General features: G+C 42.9%; 1 protein-coding gene across 1 annotated transcript; it reads right to left on the minus strand.

The window, feature by feature from the left end:
• Positions 1-6,412: 6,412 nt before the first annotated feature.
• On the minus strand, positions 6,413-17,060 carry CDNF (cerebral dopamine neurotrophic factor). Its single transcript, XM_081331249.1, has 4 exons — positions 16,727-17,060; positions 12,046-12,173; positions 10,772-10,913; positions 6,413-6,904 (listed from the first exon to the last, which is right to left on the minus strand). Exons 1-4 carry the CDS (start codon positions 16,860-16,862, stop codon positions 6,726-6,728), a joined length of 585 nt encoding a protein of 194 aa, XP_081187375.1. The 5' UTR covers positions 16,863-17,060; the 3' UTR covers positions 6,413-6,725.
• Positions 17,061-17,062: the final 2 nt, after the last annotated feature.

Consider the following 17,062-nt stretch of genomic DNA (forward strand, 5'->3'; position numbering starts at 1 on the left):
ATTATTTTTTCCATTGGGTGATGTACATCAAAAGACAAGCATAGCTTTGATGGCACTGATGGGGCTCCAATTGTGACTTTTATAATCATACCCTGTGGATACTCTTCTTCTCCATGATCTTAATTGCACTGAAGATGATTATCTGAAATATCCACCCTTCTTTGTTTTGTTTGTTTAAAAAGCCAAGGATAGCTGTTTAGCAGGAAAAGTGGAAGCCAAATTGAACAATATAATGGAATGAAATCTAAGCCCAAAAGAATTACTTTCTCCCATGATAAACAATTCATACACTTGTCCCAAAGGTGCTTTTTCAAAAGGCAGTTGGCCTTTCTTTCTTTTTCCTTGAAGACATTTCACTTCTCATCCAAGAAGCTTCTTCAGTTCTGAACTGAGGAACTGGAGAAGCTTCTTGGATGAGAAGCGAAACGTCTTCAAGGAAAAACAAAGAAAATCCAGGTGCCTTTTCAAAAAGCACCTTTGGGACAACCATGACCTGAGTGACTGAAAATCTCTGGAGACAATTCACACACTTCTAATATAGATTCCTTGCTTGCATTTCCCACCTAGCCAACATCAAAAACCTAAATATAACCAAGTAGCAACCATTCCTTTTATGGTGCTACAGCTATGTAATTCTTTCCTGGCAAATTCTGCTCCAAATTTGCCTAGCCAAGGATCTGAAGGAATGTATATCATATAGCCATCATATATTAAAGCATTCATTAGTTTTTCTGGGTAGTGGAAGATTTTCAACTCCTGCTACAATGTAGTGAGGGAACATGAATGTGTTTGTTCCTAATAATTGTCTTTTGTCTAGGTTTATATAATGACATCATCAAGAAATCATATTAATAAACTATGGCTTTGATACAGAAACATTTACAGCATCATTCTTTGCTGATATATGTGGTCCATGTTGGTATTAGTTGGGACGTCACAGCAATGTTTATCCCCCACGATTGAGGAATGACCTATTTTTTTAATGATATATTATGTTTTCTTTTTTTCTGGAGGGGATGATGGCGTTTCAAATTTTAAAAAAATCAGTCACCCAAGCGATTTAGTTGAAAAGACTGAATTTTATTTAGTTCCATTTTTGTTCAGTCACTAAGAAAATAAGGCAGATCATATGAATGGCATCAAAAGGTCAGAATTTGCCTGGCAACACTCAGGGTGAGCTACCTGAGGGAACTGTACACCTTGGCTGGTTAAAGATGTACTTACCTTTGGCACTTTGATGATGGAGGGTCTAGGGATTTGTGTAAGAACTGCGGTTGTGTCATGTCCCAAGCTTTCATCAGGAAACAGAGATGAATCCAGAGGCGTAGCCGTGGATGGGACCCCAACACGTTTGCTGGAATTGCGATTTGCAGTGTTGTTTCTCTCTGCACACTTGTCGGGTCTGAAGACTGCATCTTTGTGGAGCCTCAGAGAATCGGTGTACCTTGCAGGTACTGGCTGATCACAGACGGTGACCTCTGGCTCCAGCTTTCGTTGTTCTTCAGGAGTTAGGCAGGTGGGCTGACTTTGATCGACAGGTGTGCTTTCTGTCACACTTCCAAAACAGCTGAGCAATGTCGAGCAAGGAAACGGATGCATCACGAATGCGGGAAGACTGCACAGTTTATCCCATAGTAACACTGGCATTCTTACCACGGGCTCAACAATCCTAAAAATGGCTGTAGAAGGAAGACTCCAAAGCAGGCGATTGACAAGGTGTCTACCGTAACTCTTCCCTAATGTGAAATCCAATATATTTCATTGCATTGGAAACGGTGGCTGGAGAGCCACAGGATTCAACCGTACGGCTGGCATGTCTTCCTTGGACAGAAGAAGCATCAGCACCAGGAAAAGGTTTAGATTTTAAAAGGGAGATGCAGGTTGTTTGCTGCGTTGCTAACAGCCTCCAAACAAGGAGCTTTCATAAAAAAAGCCATCTCTCCAGGAAGGTCAGGTTACAATCCACAGCCGAACAGATGCTACTTGAGGAGGTAGGGGTTACTCAGTGGGTGCTGGAATCTCAGATTACGTAGCTGGAGTGGCAGAAACAAACAAACAAACAAACCAAGGTAGCCTGATCTGTAAGAGCTTCAATGTTTCTACCTTTGACAACATGACAATAGCATAACTGGCTCTGATTTCACAGCTCGAAGGTTGATTTAGCAAAGAAAGATCAAAAATGGTACTTTCCAGAGTCCTGTTGTTACTGAAGAGAAAGTGGTAACAAATTTTTTTGTCAAGATGAAAAAAAAGATGAAGATTCTCCCTGCTCATTTATTTACATGAAAAGATTCTTTCGTCTTCAATGCAGCGTAAAGAAATAGGAAATAAAAATAAATAAATGCGGCACACATGTTCAACAGCCTTCTCTTTCAAATTCGTCTTCCTGCAGGGCAGGTAGAATATGATTACAGAATATGATCCTTGACCTACAACTGTTCGTTTAGTGACCGTCCAAAATTACATTGATGGTGAAAAAAGTGACTTACTTACAGTTGGGCCTCCCACTTACGAGTGTTGTGGTATTTCCACGGCCAAATTCGGGCGCTTGGCAACAAGACATGTATTTACAATGTTGGAGCATCCCATGGACACTTGATCACCACTTGTGACCTTCCCAGACAACTTCCAACCAGCAAAATCCATAGGGAAGGCTAGGTTTGCTTAATGATCCTGTGATTCCCTTCACAACTGTGAGATTCATTTAACAACTATGGCAAAAGAAAAGATTGCAAAATCAGGCTTAACAATTGCTTTCTGTAGCAATGAAAACTTTGGTCCCAACTGGGAGTTGTAAATTAAGGACTATCTGTATTGTGATGATGGCTCCTTTTCCATAACTCATTACAAATCGTTGCTTGTTTGTCCAGGTCTAGATTGTCAAAAGCCACAGAGAAAAGATCAAGGCTGTTTAAATTCCGGATGGACTTCCATGATGTCTGTAAGAATAACTCAGCTCTTTTTCAAACGAGATAACTTTTCTCTTTCCTGTCTATGGAGATTCTCAGCCATCCAGGTCATGGTTGTCCCAAAGGTGCTTTTTCAAAAGGCAACTGGACTTCCTCGGTTTTTCCCCCTGATAACATTTCACTTTTCATCCAAGAAGCTTATTCTTTCTCCGCACATATTCTTGTGCATCATCTCGGCATGTAGATATTTGTGGAGGAGAAAATAAAAATAAACCCGTAGCTTCTTAGTGAATCTATTGCAGCTGTTTGTTTGGCTAGAGTCCAAAGGATCTGAGCTATACTTTCAATACTGGAGAACCCTTAATCAATTTACACTTTAAAGTTTTTTTTTTTAAAAAAAAAAAGATCTGTAGAACCGAAACTGAAGCAGGTTCAGCTTCCTCCCTGTGAGCCGTGATGGCACAGTGGTTAAAATACAGCATTGAGGGCAAACTCTGCCCACTGTCAGCAGTTCGATCCTGACTGGCTCAAGGTCGTCTCAGCCTTCCACCCTTCCGAGGTCGGTAAAATGAGGACTCAGGTTGTTGGGGGCAAGAGGCTAAACCTGTAAAACTGCTAAGAGCAGGGGTCCCCAACCCCCAGTCTGTGGACCCGCACCGCGCCACGACATGCCAGAAACCGGGCCACTCAAACGAGTGCAGCCTCATCCGCGGGATGCAGGCAACATGCAAAACCACGCCACCCCCTCCTGTCCGTGGGAAAAACCTCTGTCCACAGAATTGGTCCCTAGTGCCTAAAAGGTTGAGGGCCACTGGCTTAAATAGTACTTAAAACACTATGAAGAGGTAAGTGTCAATGCTGCAAACATTGACATGTTTTTGTACTGACAATATAAGAGACAGCCTGTTACTTTAATTGCTTCGCTTGGGAGGGGAATGTAGTGTATCCCTCACAGGAATGACAGCTGTCAAAGGCTGCTCCACGAGGCCGCACTGACAGCTGTCAGAAGGCAGCCGGCCCCAACACGCACGCGCACCCCTCCGTTGACACTGACAGCTGTCAAAAGCCGCGCATGCGCAGAAGCAGCCGCGAGCTGTCAAAACGGCAGCAGCCGCGAGCTGTCAAAATCGCGCAGGCGCAGATCCACCAGCCAACTGACAGCTGCTAGCTGTCAAAACACCAGCTAGGATTACCTGGGTTCCCAGCTGAAGCGCCAGCCAGCTGACAGGGTTCCCCGGCTCAGCGGCGCATGCGCTATCACTAAGGGAATGTCAAAAGCTGCCAGCTGATTATTGGGCACGGCCCCTCAGCGGGAAAAACACCCGTCTCTGATTTGTTAACTTGTTTGACAGTTGCCTATATAAAGGCTCGTTGTACCTTTTACCCTGCCCGGGCTGAGTTAAATAAACGTTTGAGCTGAAGCCATCGTCTCCCATGCTCGAGATATTGCAGGGAAAGTTAACCGGATGTTTTGAGAAGATAAGAAAGCCCACATACAGAATGGGAAGTGAAACTTCATATGTAAAACTAATTGGATGATGTGATTTATGACGTGTAGATAAGGGCGGGCATTGTGTGTGTGTTACGATGGGTTTGGGGGGAGGAGATTTCAGATTCTGGCATCCCTCCATGAGTGCCGATGTTTTGTTTCATTATGAAGACTTTTCAGATAATGCTTGCATTTTGTTTGAACTGTCTCATTTATCAGAACCATGACAGTAAGTGCTATTGCTATGATAATAGCAGAACCTTTCTTTCCAAGGGCAAAAATGCCCCTTGGTAAATGACATACAGCCCTGCCCATCCATCCTTCCACCCTTCATCTTGCTGTTTCTTGTTGGGTGAGGACAGGACAGTCCTGGATTATCAGCAGAGACTTGGCTGAAGAAAACTGGTTTGGCCCAAGGATGAGAGGGTTGTGGCTTCAGAAGTCGCGTCTGGGATCTGTGGAGAGCTGCCCTTACCTCTTTTTAAAGTATGCTAATATTTAAAATTCCCCCTCTAGTACAAAATAAGCAACCTGTGGGTTTCTTTGATGTACTCTAAAGAAAAAAATATATGAAAGAACTCTACCTGGGATCCCTAAACAGATGGCAAAGGCTACCACTAGCTTGTTGATCTGCTCTATCAAAATTCCCCTCACATCAGGGTGATCTAACATGATAGGAATGGAACAGTAGTGAAAATATTTCACTGATTTTTCTCATTCAAACCTCACAGGCTTTCTCACTGTCTCTTCTGGAGGTGCGTAACTCAACATATGACATAATTGTTGCAACCTGAATGGACTTCACCCTCTTTTAATGGAGGTTCTTTGTTCATGTTTCATGATCTACTCATCTCTGACAAAACTGCAGGTCCATACAGGTTTTCTCACCCTTTGGAAAATTGCAAACTGGAATTCTTAGATTGATGTTCTCAAAGATGGGATTTTAGCAGCTGTCCTATATCTTCCAAATCCCGTTCAAATAATTTTGAAATCACTCTCGGTCATTCTTTGAGAACCATGAACTTTTCATAAAGTACAGGTTAATTATCTCTGACTTTGGACTACCGCAAATAAACTTGAATGCTGCTACTTCCTGCAGACTGTCCAAGGGTTGAAAAATTACTCTCCGCAGAGGTAATTTTTCTCCAGGACACTGACATTTTAATATTTTTCTTTACATTTGAACAACTGAAGACTACAAGCATTAGGAAATTCAAATAGATGAACCAACCCACTTTCTTCTACTATTCTTTTTTCTCAATTGGCTGGTAAATCCATAGGGTTAAATAAAGCACTAAATACTAAAGAAATTTCTCTTTTGAACCCAGTTTCATAGGGTGGGGAACTCATGGGAAACTTGGATAATGTTCAATGACAAAGATCTGAAGAAATTCACAATTCCCTCCTTGCTTTTTGCCTTCAATGGCTGTTTCATAGGGAGCAGCTTGGCTGCCTGCCCAGGTTAGTCAGCAGTTGAAAGGTGAAATGTTGGCCATCTCTCTCTCTCTCTCTCTCTCTCTCTCATCTCTCTCTCTCTCCCTCCCTTCTCTGTCTTTAAAATGGGGTAATTGATAAGGGTTCTGCCAAGTTTCTCCTTCAAGACCAAGGATTCTAAAACTGGTGATTGCTGCTTTTTTTCCACTACACAAAAGACATTCCCACGGAAGGGAAAGCAGGTGGCATTTGTTCTCCGGGCAGGGGCACCTTGACCAGATGGTAGATGGAGTGACACCTTGCAAGCTCCATCCTCTTCAAACATGCACATAATGCCAACACCTGCAGATAAGCGAGAGGACCTGCATTGTAATATGCCATCTGACTTCCAGCTGATTTTGATCTCCTTCTTTCTCTCTCTCTCTCTCTCTCTCACACACACACACAACAAGATCAACATTTCCTGGCAAGACAGGAGAAAAGGGGACTCCATCAATCCAGGACCACCTTAACTGAGAACCAAAGAGATCATTAGGCCATCACCCAGACAAGGTGGAGGGAGGGGCTGAAATCTTCAGAAAGCATTTATTTTGAGCTCTACCCCCCCAGCAAGTTTTCCACTGTTCTTCAAGTCTGGGTCTGATAATCAAATTGCAAAATATTCCACTACGTTTTCCTGTGCTTTTACGATGGAGAAATCTTTCTTCACCCAGTCACTGATTATGTCCATCTACTGAATTTTGCTTTACTGCAAAAGTCCTTGCAATCCATAGCGTTCTAGTAGCAATTTCTTAAGTTTCTTCGGAAGCGTCCTGGTGAATGAAATCCAGTCAGGATGTCATGCCTAAGGCTGTGTGGAAAGCATTCATGGGCTCATGGATAAGTAGCCTCCATCAAAGGTCAGCTTTAGCGGGGGGAGCTGTATGCTTGGGAGCAAGCTCCTTAATCAGGTTCACAAACTCCCTTTTTTCAGCACAAGCTCTGCAAACTTCTCCCCAGCCATCCAGGATCTTCTTCAGCTCAGCCACTCTCATCTTGGATAGATCTACCGAAGTTAAATCAAGTTGTCTTTCTGTAAAAGCAGATAAGCTGAGTCAGATATCTACATCTACATTTATATACCAAACCAACCTACAAAGGACCATTGCTGGAATTGAGTATGTCTACTTTAATAAAGAAAGTTTAATAAGAAAGGCTGAGTGCCAAAGAATTGAGGCCTTTGAACTATGGTGCTGGAGAAGACTCCTGCGAGTCCCTTGGACTGCAAGGCGATCAAACCGGTCAGTCCTAGAGGAGATCAACCCTGACTGCTCTTTAGAAGGCCAGATCCTGAAGTTGAAACTCAAATACTTTGGCCACCTAATGAGAAGGAAGGACTCACTGGAGAAGAGCCTAATGCTGGGAAAGGTTGAGGGCAAGAGAAGAAGGGGACGACAGAGAATAAGGTGGCTGGATGGAGTCACTGAAGCAGTAGGCGTGAGCCTAAATGGACTCCAGAAGATGGTAGAGGACAGGAAGGCCTGGAGGAACGTTGTCCGTGGAGTCGCGATGGGTCAGACATGACTTCGCAACTAACAACAGTTTAATAAAAAGAAGGACGAGGGGTGACATGATAACAGTGTTCCAATATTTGAGGGGCTGCCCCAAAGAAGAGGAAGTCAAGCTATTCTCCAAAGTATCTGAAGGCAGGACAAGAAGCAACAGATGGAAACTAATCAAGGAGAGAAGCAAGCTAGAACTAAGGGGGAAATTCCTGACAGTGAGAATAATTAATCAGTGGAACGGTTTGCCTTCAGAAGCTGTGGGTGCTCCAACACTGGAGGATTTTAGGAAGAGATTGGGCAGTCATTTGTCCGAAATGGTATAGGGTCTCAGGCTTGAGCAGGGGCTCGACTAGAAGACCTCCAAGGTCTCTTCTAACTTTTATTATTCTGTTATTCTGAAGGCTGCAGAGATAAGCAGTCAAATGTTCAGAGAATATCATAAGGCCTCATAGCAACAGGACCAGCTTCCACGGTGATTTCTCAAAATTTAAGGAATCCAGATTTCTCCCCCTTCCAGGGATAGCCCCAGACCATACCCAGGAACTGGAGGGAAGGGTGTGGATCATGAGCCTACAGATCTCTCCCTCCCAGAGGTCACCTAACTCGCAAACCTGAGGGGATGGGTGGAGGCCATTCACAGTGGACACAGCAGAAACAAAAGCAATTGGAAGATGCTTGTGACATCTTTATGTTCAATTGGAAGATGCCGCACAGATCCTCTTTTTCTTACTTGGTTGGCACAGCTCCTCATTCTTTTTATGCATGTATCTTTTAGCATTACGGGCAAGGAAGTTTCCTGACCCCATTCTTTGGCTAGTTCACATCTTCCTAAACGTTTCTCTTTGGGTCATTCCATTTCTAGGTTTTGAAAGCAGAAAGCTTCCAGGGATGCAGTGGCATCTCCTAATATGGAAATAATTAATAACACCTGGCTACACACACACACAGCCACACAAATTGTTCTCATTCTCTTTTTCTTTTCTGAATGCAGTTTGGTTACCCTTCTTAATGGGGAATGCCAAATCCTGTGGAAAACTTTAGATCAACTCAAGCAGTCTTGGATTCCCTCCTTAAAGTTTCTGTAAGTTTACCGTATATTTCTGGACTGAACATGTGGGCATGGGTGATATTTGGACCTAGCCTCAGTTTAGAATTTTGCTAATACAATAAGTGGAACCACTAACATTTCTCTCTCTTTCTCACAGATTCACCTAAACACACACACACACACACACACACACACACACACACACACACACACACGCTTAAAAAGTATAAACCTTAAATATCTTAAATGTATAATATACTTCTGAAGGAAAGACATACAGGTAGTCCTTGACTTACAACCACAATTCAGCCCCAAATTTGTTATTACAATTGAGCCCCCAAAACATTTGTTAAGTGAAATTCTGCCCCACTTTATGACCTTTCTTGCCACAGGTTAAGTGAATCACTCCAGTTGTTAAGTTAGTAACACGGCTGTTAAGTAAATCTGACTTCCGTGTTGACTTTGCTTGTCAGAAGGTCGCAAAAGGGGATCACGGTGACCCCGGGATACTGCAATGGTCATAAATAGGAGTCAGTAGCAAAGCATTGGAATTTTGATCACGGGACCTTGGGGATGCTGCGACGGTTCTAAGTGTGAAAAATGCTCATAAGTCTCTTTTTCCCCAGTACCACTGTAACTTTGAAGGGTCTCAAAATGAACTGTTGTAAGTTGAGAACTAGCTGTACGTGGCAGATGGCGTGTGGCATGTGGTTGGAGACTGACAGCAGACAGAGAAATCCTCCAGTGATGTAGTTGTGGCACTGTTGTTTCTTTCACAAACACAATCTTATAATGCCATCCTGGCATCTTTGCAATCACGATGCACTTCTCCAGGAGTGTTTAATGGCTGACTAAGAGAGGAATGTTAGGAATGTCTCAGCCATGATTTGATACCAGTCTTTTTCCACTTTTACAGTTTTAGGATGTGTGGACTTCAATTCCCAGAATTCTGCTAGGCAGCATGGCTGGGGGAGGGGGGAATTCTGGGAGTTGAAATTCACTCGGCTTAAGATGGCTGAGGTTGGGAAACAATAACTGGGTCCAAAATTTCTATTGCTAAGCGAGACCTTCTCTTATTCATGTGCCATAGTTATATCCACTGTTAAGTTGTAGTTGAATCACTGCAGTTGTTATGTTAGCAACATGGTCGTTAAGTGAATCTGGCTTCCCCATTGACTTGGCTTGTGAGGTCACAAAAGGGGGTAACAGGAGCCTGGGATGCTGCAACTGTCATAAATATGAACCAGTTGCCAAGCATCCGAGTTTTGATCAGGTGCAATGATCGAGAGGGTGAAAAATGGTCATAAGTCTTTTTTTTTTAGTGCTGAGGTAACTTTGAACAATCACTAAATGAATGGTTGTAAATCGAGAATTACCTGCACAAGCCAGCTTCCAGTAAGCTCTCAGAGCAGAGATATAAGTCAGAATTTTACGAAATGCCCAACATATAAGATTTTACATAGCTTCTATCTTAGAATAATATCTGGCTATCTGCTTAAGGACCTCTGGGTCTTATTGCAGTCATGGGTGAGGATGCCAGTGAAAAGGAGAACTAGTGACGTGGTACATGATGGGTTGCTGGTTGTAAGAAAGCCATAACTACTGTCATGGCAAGTGAAAAAGTTTCATGATGTTTAATGCCTCTGATTATCTTTCTGAAGTAGCAGATCTTCTGTTTATGCACCTTCTGTTCAAACCGTCTCTGGGATTTTTCTCCCAAACAACGGGCAATTTTAAATTATAGAGTATGGAAGGGAAGGGCCATTAGCAATTAACGTTTTTTGTCTCCATAGGACCAAAAAAAATTGTTGAAGGTGGGAACCTGGTGGAATCTGAGGGAGGGCTAGCAATCTAGGTTTTGTGGTTTGTTTAAGGATTTTGAAATTGGAGTCAAGGTATAAAAGGGTGGGGATGTTCAAAAGAGAAACTGCTGTAAATAATTACTGTCACTTATTAATAGTTCAACCATCTTCTTGTTGTTTAGATTATCCCATTGATCCTTCAGCAAGACAGTTATCTTTACAGGATAAGAGTTTTGGTGTGACGCACATTAAAAAAAAATCAGATGGAGCATTGATCAGACGGTTGAAGCCACCATGTTGACCTCTTTGAGGACATCCCGGCCAGCACGGATTCGTTGGCTGGCTCATGTCTGCAAGGCCAAACCATGGTTACATGATGGTTTTCTGTGTTACTCACAGACATAATTATGCCCGTAAAAGCCCATGTCTTTAGGAAATCAGGATTCTCTCTAGCTTTTCAAGGAGTAACACATAACAACTAGTGGGCCAAGTGTTAAAAGGTTCTTAATCATATGCTTAACTGCCTACATTGGTTGATTTCATACCATATTTGAGTTCACAAATCTGAATATCTCCTTTCTTCAGTTTCTCACAGATTTTTGCCACAGGGATGTGAAAGCTCATTGGACGGCTGACTTCAGTGAGGATCTTGGTCGCTGCATCTTCCGTAGCCCCAAGATAATAGCACTATGAAAAATAATACAAATGTGAAACCGATGCTTAGGGACCAGGGCATCCGTTTTCTCTTCTGAGTTTTCATAGCCGGAAGTCTTTAAACAAAATTATCTCAAGGACTTAGAAGCTACATAGTGAGGGGTCTCATTAGTGGTTGGATAGGGCAGGGCTTTTCAACCTTTTCACCCATTGTACCACTTTTAGGATATGGCAACATCCGAGTACCACCAGTTGCCTAGCAAGGTGTCAAAAACCTGATGACCAAAAAAAAAGAAAAAGGATGAAGTACAGGTAGTCCTCGACTTACAACAGTTCGTTTAGTGACTGTTCAAAGTTACAATGGCACTGAAAAAAGTGCCCCCCAAACCACAGCTGAGGAAGACACCTGCCTGCCTGCCTGGCGGCGCTCTTCCTCCTGTCCGAGGAAGGGGGTGGGGTGGGGGTGTTTGATTTTTATTTCCCCCCCCCCCGTCTGCTGGGTGGTTGCAGCAGGTTTTGGTCACTTCACAGGACCCTGGGACACTGCGAACGTCATAAATATGAATCAGTTGCCAAGCATCTGAATGTAAATCACAAGACCCTGGAGATGCTGCAACATTCCAGCTGATCGGTGCTTCTTCTGGGCTCAGCAGAAGCGCCAGGATCAGCGCCGAGCTCCAGCTGGAGTTTGGTGCTGATCCCAACACTTCCACTGAGCCCTGACAGCCCGGAAGCACTGATCCTGGCGCTTCTGCTGAGCCCTGACAGCCCTGCAGCTCCAGCCATCTCTCGCTCAGGCTTGTGCGGTGCTGCCACCGGTTCAGCTCATTCCCCTCCCCTGCTACCACTTTTCTAGGAGGGCCGCGTACCACCTGCCAGGTGCCAATGTACCACAGGTGGTACCCGTACCACTGGTTGAAAAGCCCTGGGATAGGGGACAACTAAAGGAAAGCAGAAAAACCAAGGGTACCAGTTCAAACAAAAGTATTGGGTAAAAATCCCACATACACTCTGGAAGAAGGAAATTGCAAATCAGGTCTGTAGTATTGTCAAGAAAACTGCATGGCTGTGTGGGTGAATTTACTAGGGGTCAAAATGGATTTGAAGGACATAAATTTTTACCTACAGTAAACTGTGTTGATGGAAAGAAGAAGAGAGGTCATACCAAGCGGTTTTCTTTGCCTTTTGTATTCATGCAAGTCTTAATTAATTCCTCCTCTATAGAAGCCATGGAGAAATCAGAATGTTTTTCTTTCAAAGAACTGTAAAATCTTTCCAAAAAATCTTGACACACTGTAAAAAGAACAAGAAGTGAAAAAGTAAACACACATAATGCACAAAATGTGTAAGTTAAACAAATGGATCACCAAAACCTTCCAACTTTGACTTGAAGGATAGAATTCATTAGTATTTCATAAAATGAAAACACATAAAAATAAAATTCGTTTTATGTTGAAATTATTCTCCCTCCCTTCCTTCAATTTTCAGTGTCTATGTACAGACATTATCATACGATAATGCAGTTTTATCACACTCCATAAACATAGGCTATTCTCCGCATTTGTTTAATGAGTTTTATTATGACTCTTGCCAATTATTAAGTGAATCACTACAGTTGTTAAGTGAGTAACCCGGTTGTTAAATGAATCTGGCTTCCCCCTTGACTTTGCTTGTCAGAGGTTTGCAGAAGGGGATCACATGACCGCAGGAAACTGTGATTGTCATAAATATGAGTCAGTTGCCAAGCATCCAAATTTTGATCATGTGACTATGGGGATGCTGCAACAGTCGTAAGTGTGAAAAACAGTCATAAGTCACTTTTCCCAGTGCCGTTGTAACTTTGAATGGTCACTAAATGAACTGTTGTAAGTCAAGGACTACTTGTATTCAAATATTAAACAGCAAGGGCTCCTTTAAAATGCATTGGGGCCTATGTCTACAGAGATTCTCAGTCAGGGGTCTTCAAACGTGGCCCTTTTATGACTTGTGGACTTCAACTCCCAGAATTCCTCAGCCAGCACGCCTGGCTGAGGAATTCTGGGAGTTGAAGTCCACAAGTCATAAAAGGGCCAAGTTTGAAGATCCCCGTTCTAAGTCATCCAGGTCCTGGTTCTCCCAAACGTGGTTTCCAAAAGGGAACTGGACGTTGTTTTTTTCTTAAAGAGGTTTCGCTTCTCATCCAAGGAGCTTCTTCAGTTGTGGTAGAGAAAATACGGTATTTCATTTAGTGAACGGAAAAATAAAATCCAGTTACCTCTTGAAAACGCCCCTTTGGGTGCATTAGGGTCCTGCTGACTTTCATGGGGGCGTCCACGCAGTATTCTTTGGCACAATATTATAACTGACAGAAAGTGGAAGGTGCTTTTTTTCACGAGGCAACTGGACTTGAAAAAAGCACCTTTGAGATCTGGATGACTGAGAGCCTCCATACACATGGAACAGTTTCAGAAGATCTGTGGGTGAATCTAAACAGACGTTTCCTGCTAAAAACCTTTGGTGGGAATAAGGCAAGGCCATCAGCTGTGGCTGTGACTGATACAGCAGTGAGAAACGGCTGGGAACGTGCAGAAATTGTAGGGAAGCCAGCTGGATAGGAGTGCCCCCTTATTCTCATTCTCCATGTACCATGCATATGTCCGCCATTATTTGTTTACCCCTCCCACAAAGTGAGATCAAGCCCACATGTATGCTGCACAATATTTTTAGATACTGCATTTAGAGATTTGAATTTCCAGAAATCATGAGTCTGAAATCTGATCCTGCATTCCAAATAGTTTGATATTCAGAAAAGGATATACATTTTGGAGGCATGGCCGTTTTGGGTACTCTTGCTGTAATCAAAGCCAGCAGCTCCGTGACTCCTGATAAAGATAAAACAGGACTTTTCCTACACATGATAATAATTTTTGCAGCAAGTCTCTCCTTATTCTGGTAATGTTACGATGGCTTTATGCCACCTACAGGAAACACAAATGTATTCCAAAGTTCAGGATGCAACAGGGAGACCACACTAACTTCGGTTGAGGGTGCCCAGTTAATTGTCCTCGGCTTACTTGCTTCTTTTTCTGTAACTAGGGTGAGCTAACTTGATATTTATCTGAATTGAAATATCATTTTCATGAGTATAGCTAGAGTTCAACTGGGCCCAATGTTTCTGTTACTAAGCAATACAGTTACCGTAAATGAGTTTTGCCCCATTTTGCCCCTGCATAGCACATCTGCATAGGTGAATCAATATTTGCAGTATTTGAAAGGGATCTTGGAGTTGAGAGGGATCTCGGAGTTCTCTAGTGGACAATCGCTGAAATATGAGCCAGCAGCGTGCTGCAGCTGCCAAAAAAGCTATGCTGCATTAACAGACGAATAGAATCAAGGTCATGTGAAGTGTTAATACCACTTTACAATGCCTTGGTAAGGCCACACTTGGAATACTGCATCCAGTTTTGGTCACCACGATGTAGAAAAGATGTTGAGGCTCTAGAAAGAGTACAGAGAAGAGCAGCAAAGATGATTAAGGGACTGGAGACTAAAACATACAAGGAACGGTTGCTGGAATTGGGTATGTCTAGTTTAATGAAGACAAGGATGAGGGGTGACATGATAGCAGCGTTCCAATATCTCAGGGGTTGCCACAAAGAAGAGGAAGTCAAGCTATTCTCCAAAGCAACTGAATGGAATGGATGGAAACTAATCAAGGAGAGAAGCAACCTAGAATTAAGGAGAAATTTCCTGACAGTTCGAACAATTAATCAGTGAAACAGAAGTTGCCTCCAGAAGTTGTGAATGTTCCAACACTGGAGGTTTTTAAAAAGAGACTGGATAATCATTTGCCTGAAATGGTATAGGGTTTCCTGCCTGAGCAGGGGGTTGGACTAGATGACCTCCAAGGTGCCTTCCAACGTTTGTTGGTTATTATTATTATAAAACTTTTATTCATAAAACATGAAACTCAGTCAACTGAACATTCAAATTGACTGGCACTAATGGTTGACACGGGTTGCTGCCAGCATCCTAGCTATCAACCAGGTATCTCCTTAAAATGTAAGATGTTCCGAGTAGCGCAGGTTTTTTGTAGCTTTGCTAGAGATATTGCAGGAAGCTGCAATTTCTTGATGTATTTTACAAAGTTTTGGGACATAGTTCCCAGTGCCCCAATGACAATGGGTATCACTATTACACGTTTCATCCATAATCCGCAGTTTCGATGGCCAGGTCGCGGTATTTTTCCACTTCTTTTTCTTCGACTTTGGCATCTCCTGGTACAGCGATATCAATCAACTGTACACTTCAGTTCTCTACGACTGCGATATCTGGCGTGTTGTGTTCCAAATGGTGATCTGTCTGTATTCGGAAGTCCCACAAGATCTTCACCCTCTCATTCTCGACAACTTTTTCCACCTTATGCTCCCACGACTTTTCAGACACAGGCAAGTTGTATTTTTTACACAATGCCCAGTGGATTAGTTTAGCAACTCGGTCATGTCTAGTTTTGTAATCAGTTTGCGCGATTTGGCTGCACTCACATATTAAATGTAAAACAATTTCAACTTTGTCGTTGCAAAGTCGGCAATTTGGATTGTCAGTAGATTTTTGTATCTTCGCTTTCATGGCATTAGTTTGTAGTGCTTGTTCTTGAGCAGCCAGTATTAAGCCTTCTGTTTCTTTCTTGATGGTTCCCATCTTAAGCCATGCCCATGTCAAGTTGTTATCACATTTTCCTTCAATATTTTTCAAATGCTGTCCATGCAAAGCTTTGGTTTTCCATCTACTTACTCTGTCATCCAGCAGTTTTTCCTTATATTCTGCCTTTGTTTCTGTTATTTTGATAATGCTCTGTTCTCACAGCCTGCAGCAATTTTTCTGTACTTTGATTTACATAGTCATTCAAACTTCCTTCTTCTACAGTTTGGTGGATTTGCAGTAGCCCTCTGCCCCCTATTCTTCTTGGCAGGTACAACCTATTGATGTCACTTCGTGGATGTAGAGCACAGTGCATATTCAAAAGTTTACACGTTTTTTGGTCTAGGTGTTCCAATTCAGCCAAAGTCCAGTTGATAATTCCAGCTGGGTAGCGTATCACTGGGACTGCCCATGTATTAATGGCTTTAATTATATTTCCAGCATTCAGCTTTGATTTTAGTATTTTGCAGACTCTTCTTTTGTGTTGACTTTGACTTTTCCATTCAAGATGTTACCTGCTTCCAATACGCCTAGGTATTTGTAACCGTCACCCTTTTGCTAGTGCTTTCATAATACTGCCGTTTCCCAGTTCTATTCCTTCTATTTTTCCCAGTTTTCCTCGCTGCATGGATAACACAGCACATTTTCCAAGTCCAAAGTCCATTCTGATGTTGCTGCTAAACAGTTGAACTGCGTTGAGTATTGATTCAAGTTCAGTGTGGCTTTTCGCGTAAGGTTTTAAGTCATCCATGTATAGTAGGATGGTTTATCTTGCCATGCTGGCTTGAGACGTGGTATCCCAGTTTTGCGTTTCATAATATTATTGTCAATGGAATTAATGCGATGTTGAACAGTAGTGGTTATTATTATTATTATTATTATTATTATTATTATTATTATTATTATTAATAATAATAATAATAATAATAATAATAATAATAATAATTAATATTATTACTATTACCGTGCAGGAAGCAAAAGCAGACAATTCTCGTGGGAACGAGTGTGCGAGGTTAACTTTAAAAAGTGCAAGCGCTCACAACTCCACCCAGTTTGCAAAAAACGGCTGGTCTTCCAGTGCATGCAAGCCGTGCTGGAATTCACACGTTAATTATAACAGCAGCTCGCACGCGGTGCAACACCCGCCCTGGCGGGAGCGTCCTCACCTTCGCACCGAGCTTCGGCGCCCCCGGAGGCGGAAGGTGCCCCGACAGTCTCGGGGCTTAAACAGAGCGCCGCCACCATCAGGGCTGCTAAAATGCAACCGTGCAACGGCCAGGAAACCCCGCCGCGACGCGCCATGCTTGCAAAGTAAATCGACGCCGCTCCTTGCAAGAGAAAACTTAGCAGCTGCTCGGGCTTGCGGGGCGAGAAAATCTGCCCCGGTTGCTAGGTGGAGTGATGTCACGCCAGACTCTATTTTGATTGGCCACAGAGCCTGGCAAGCCGCAGAGAAGAAGAAGAAGAAGAAGAAGAAGAAGACGGGACGGCGCTCCCGGTGC

Source organism: Vipera berus (genome assembly GCF_964194415.1).
Source record: "Vipera berus genome assembly, chromosome: 6".
NCBI classification, from domain to species: domain Eukaryota; kingdom Metazoa; phylum Chordata; class Lepidosauria; order Squamata; family Viperidae; genus Vipera; species Vipera berus.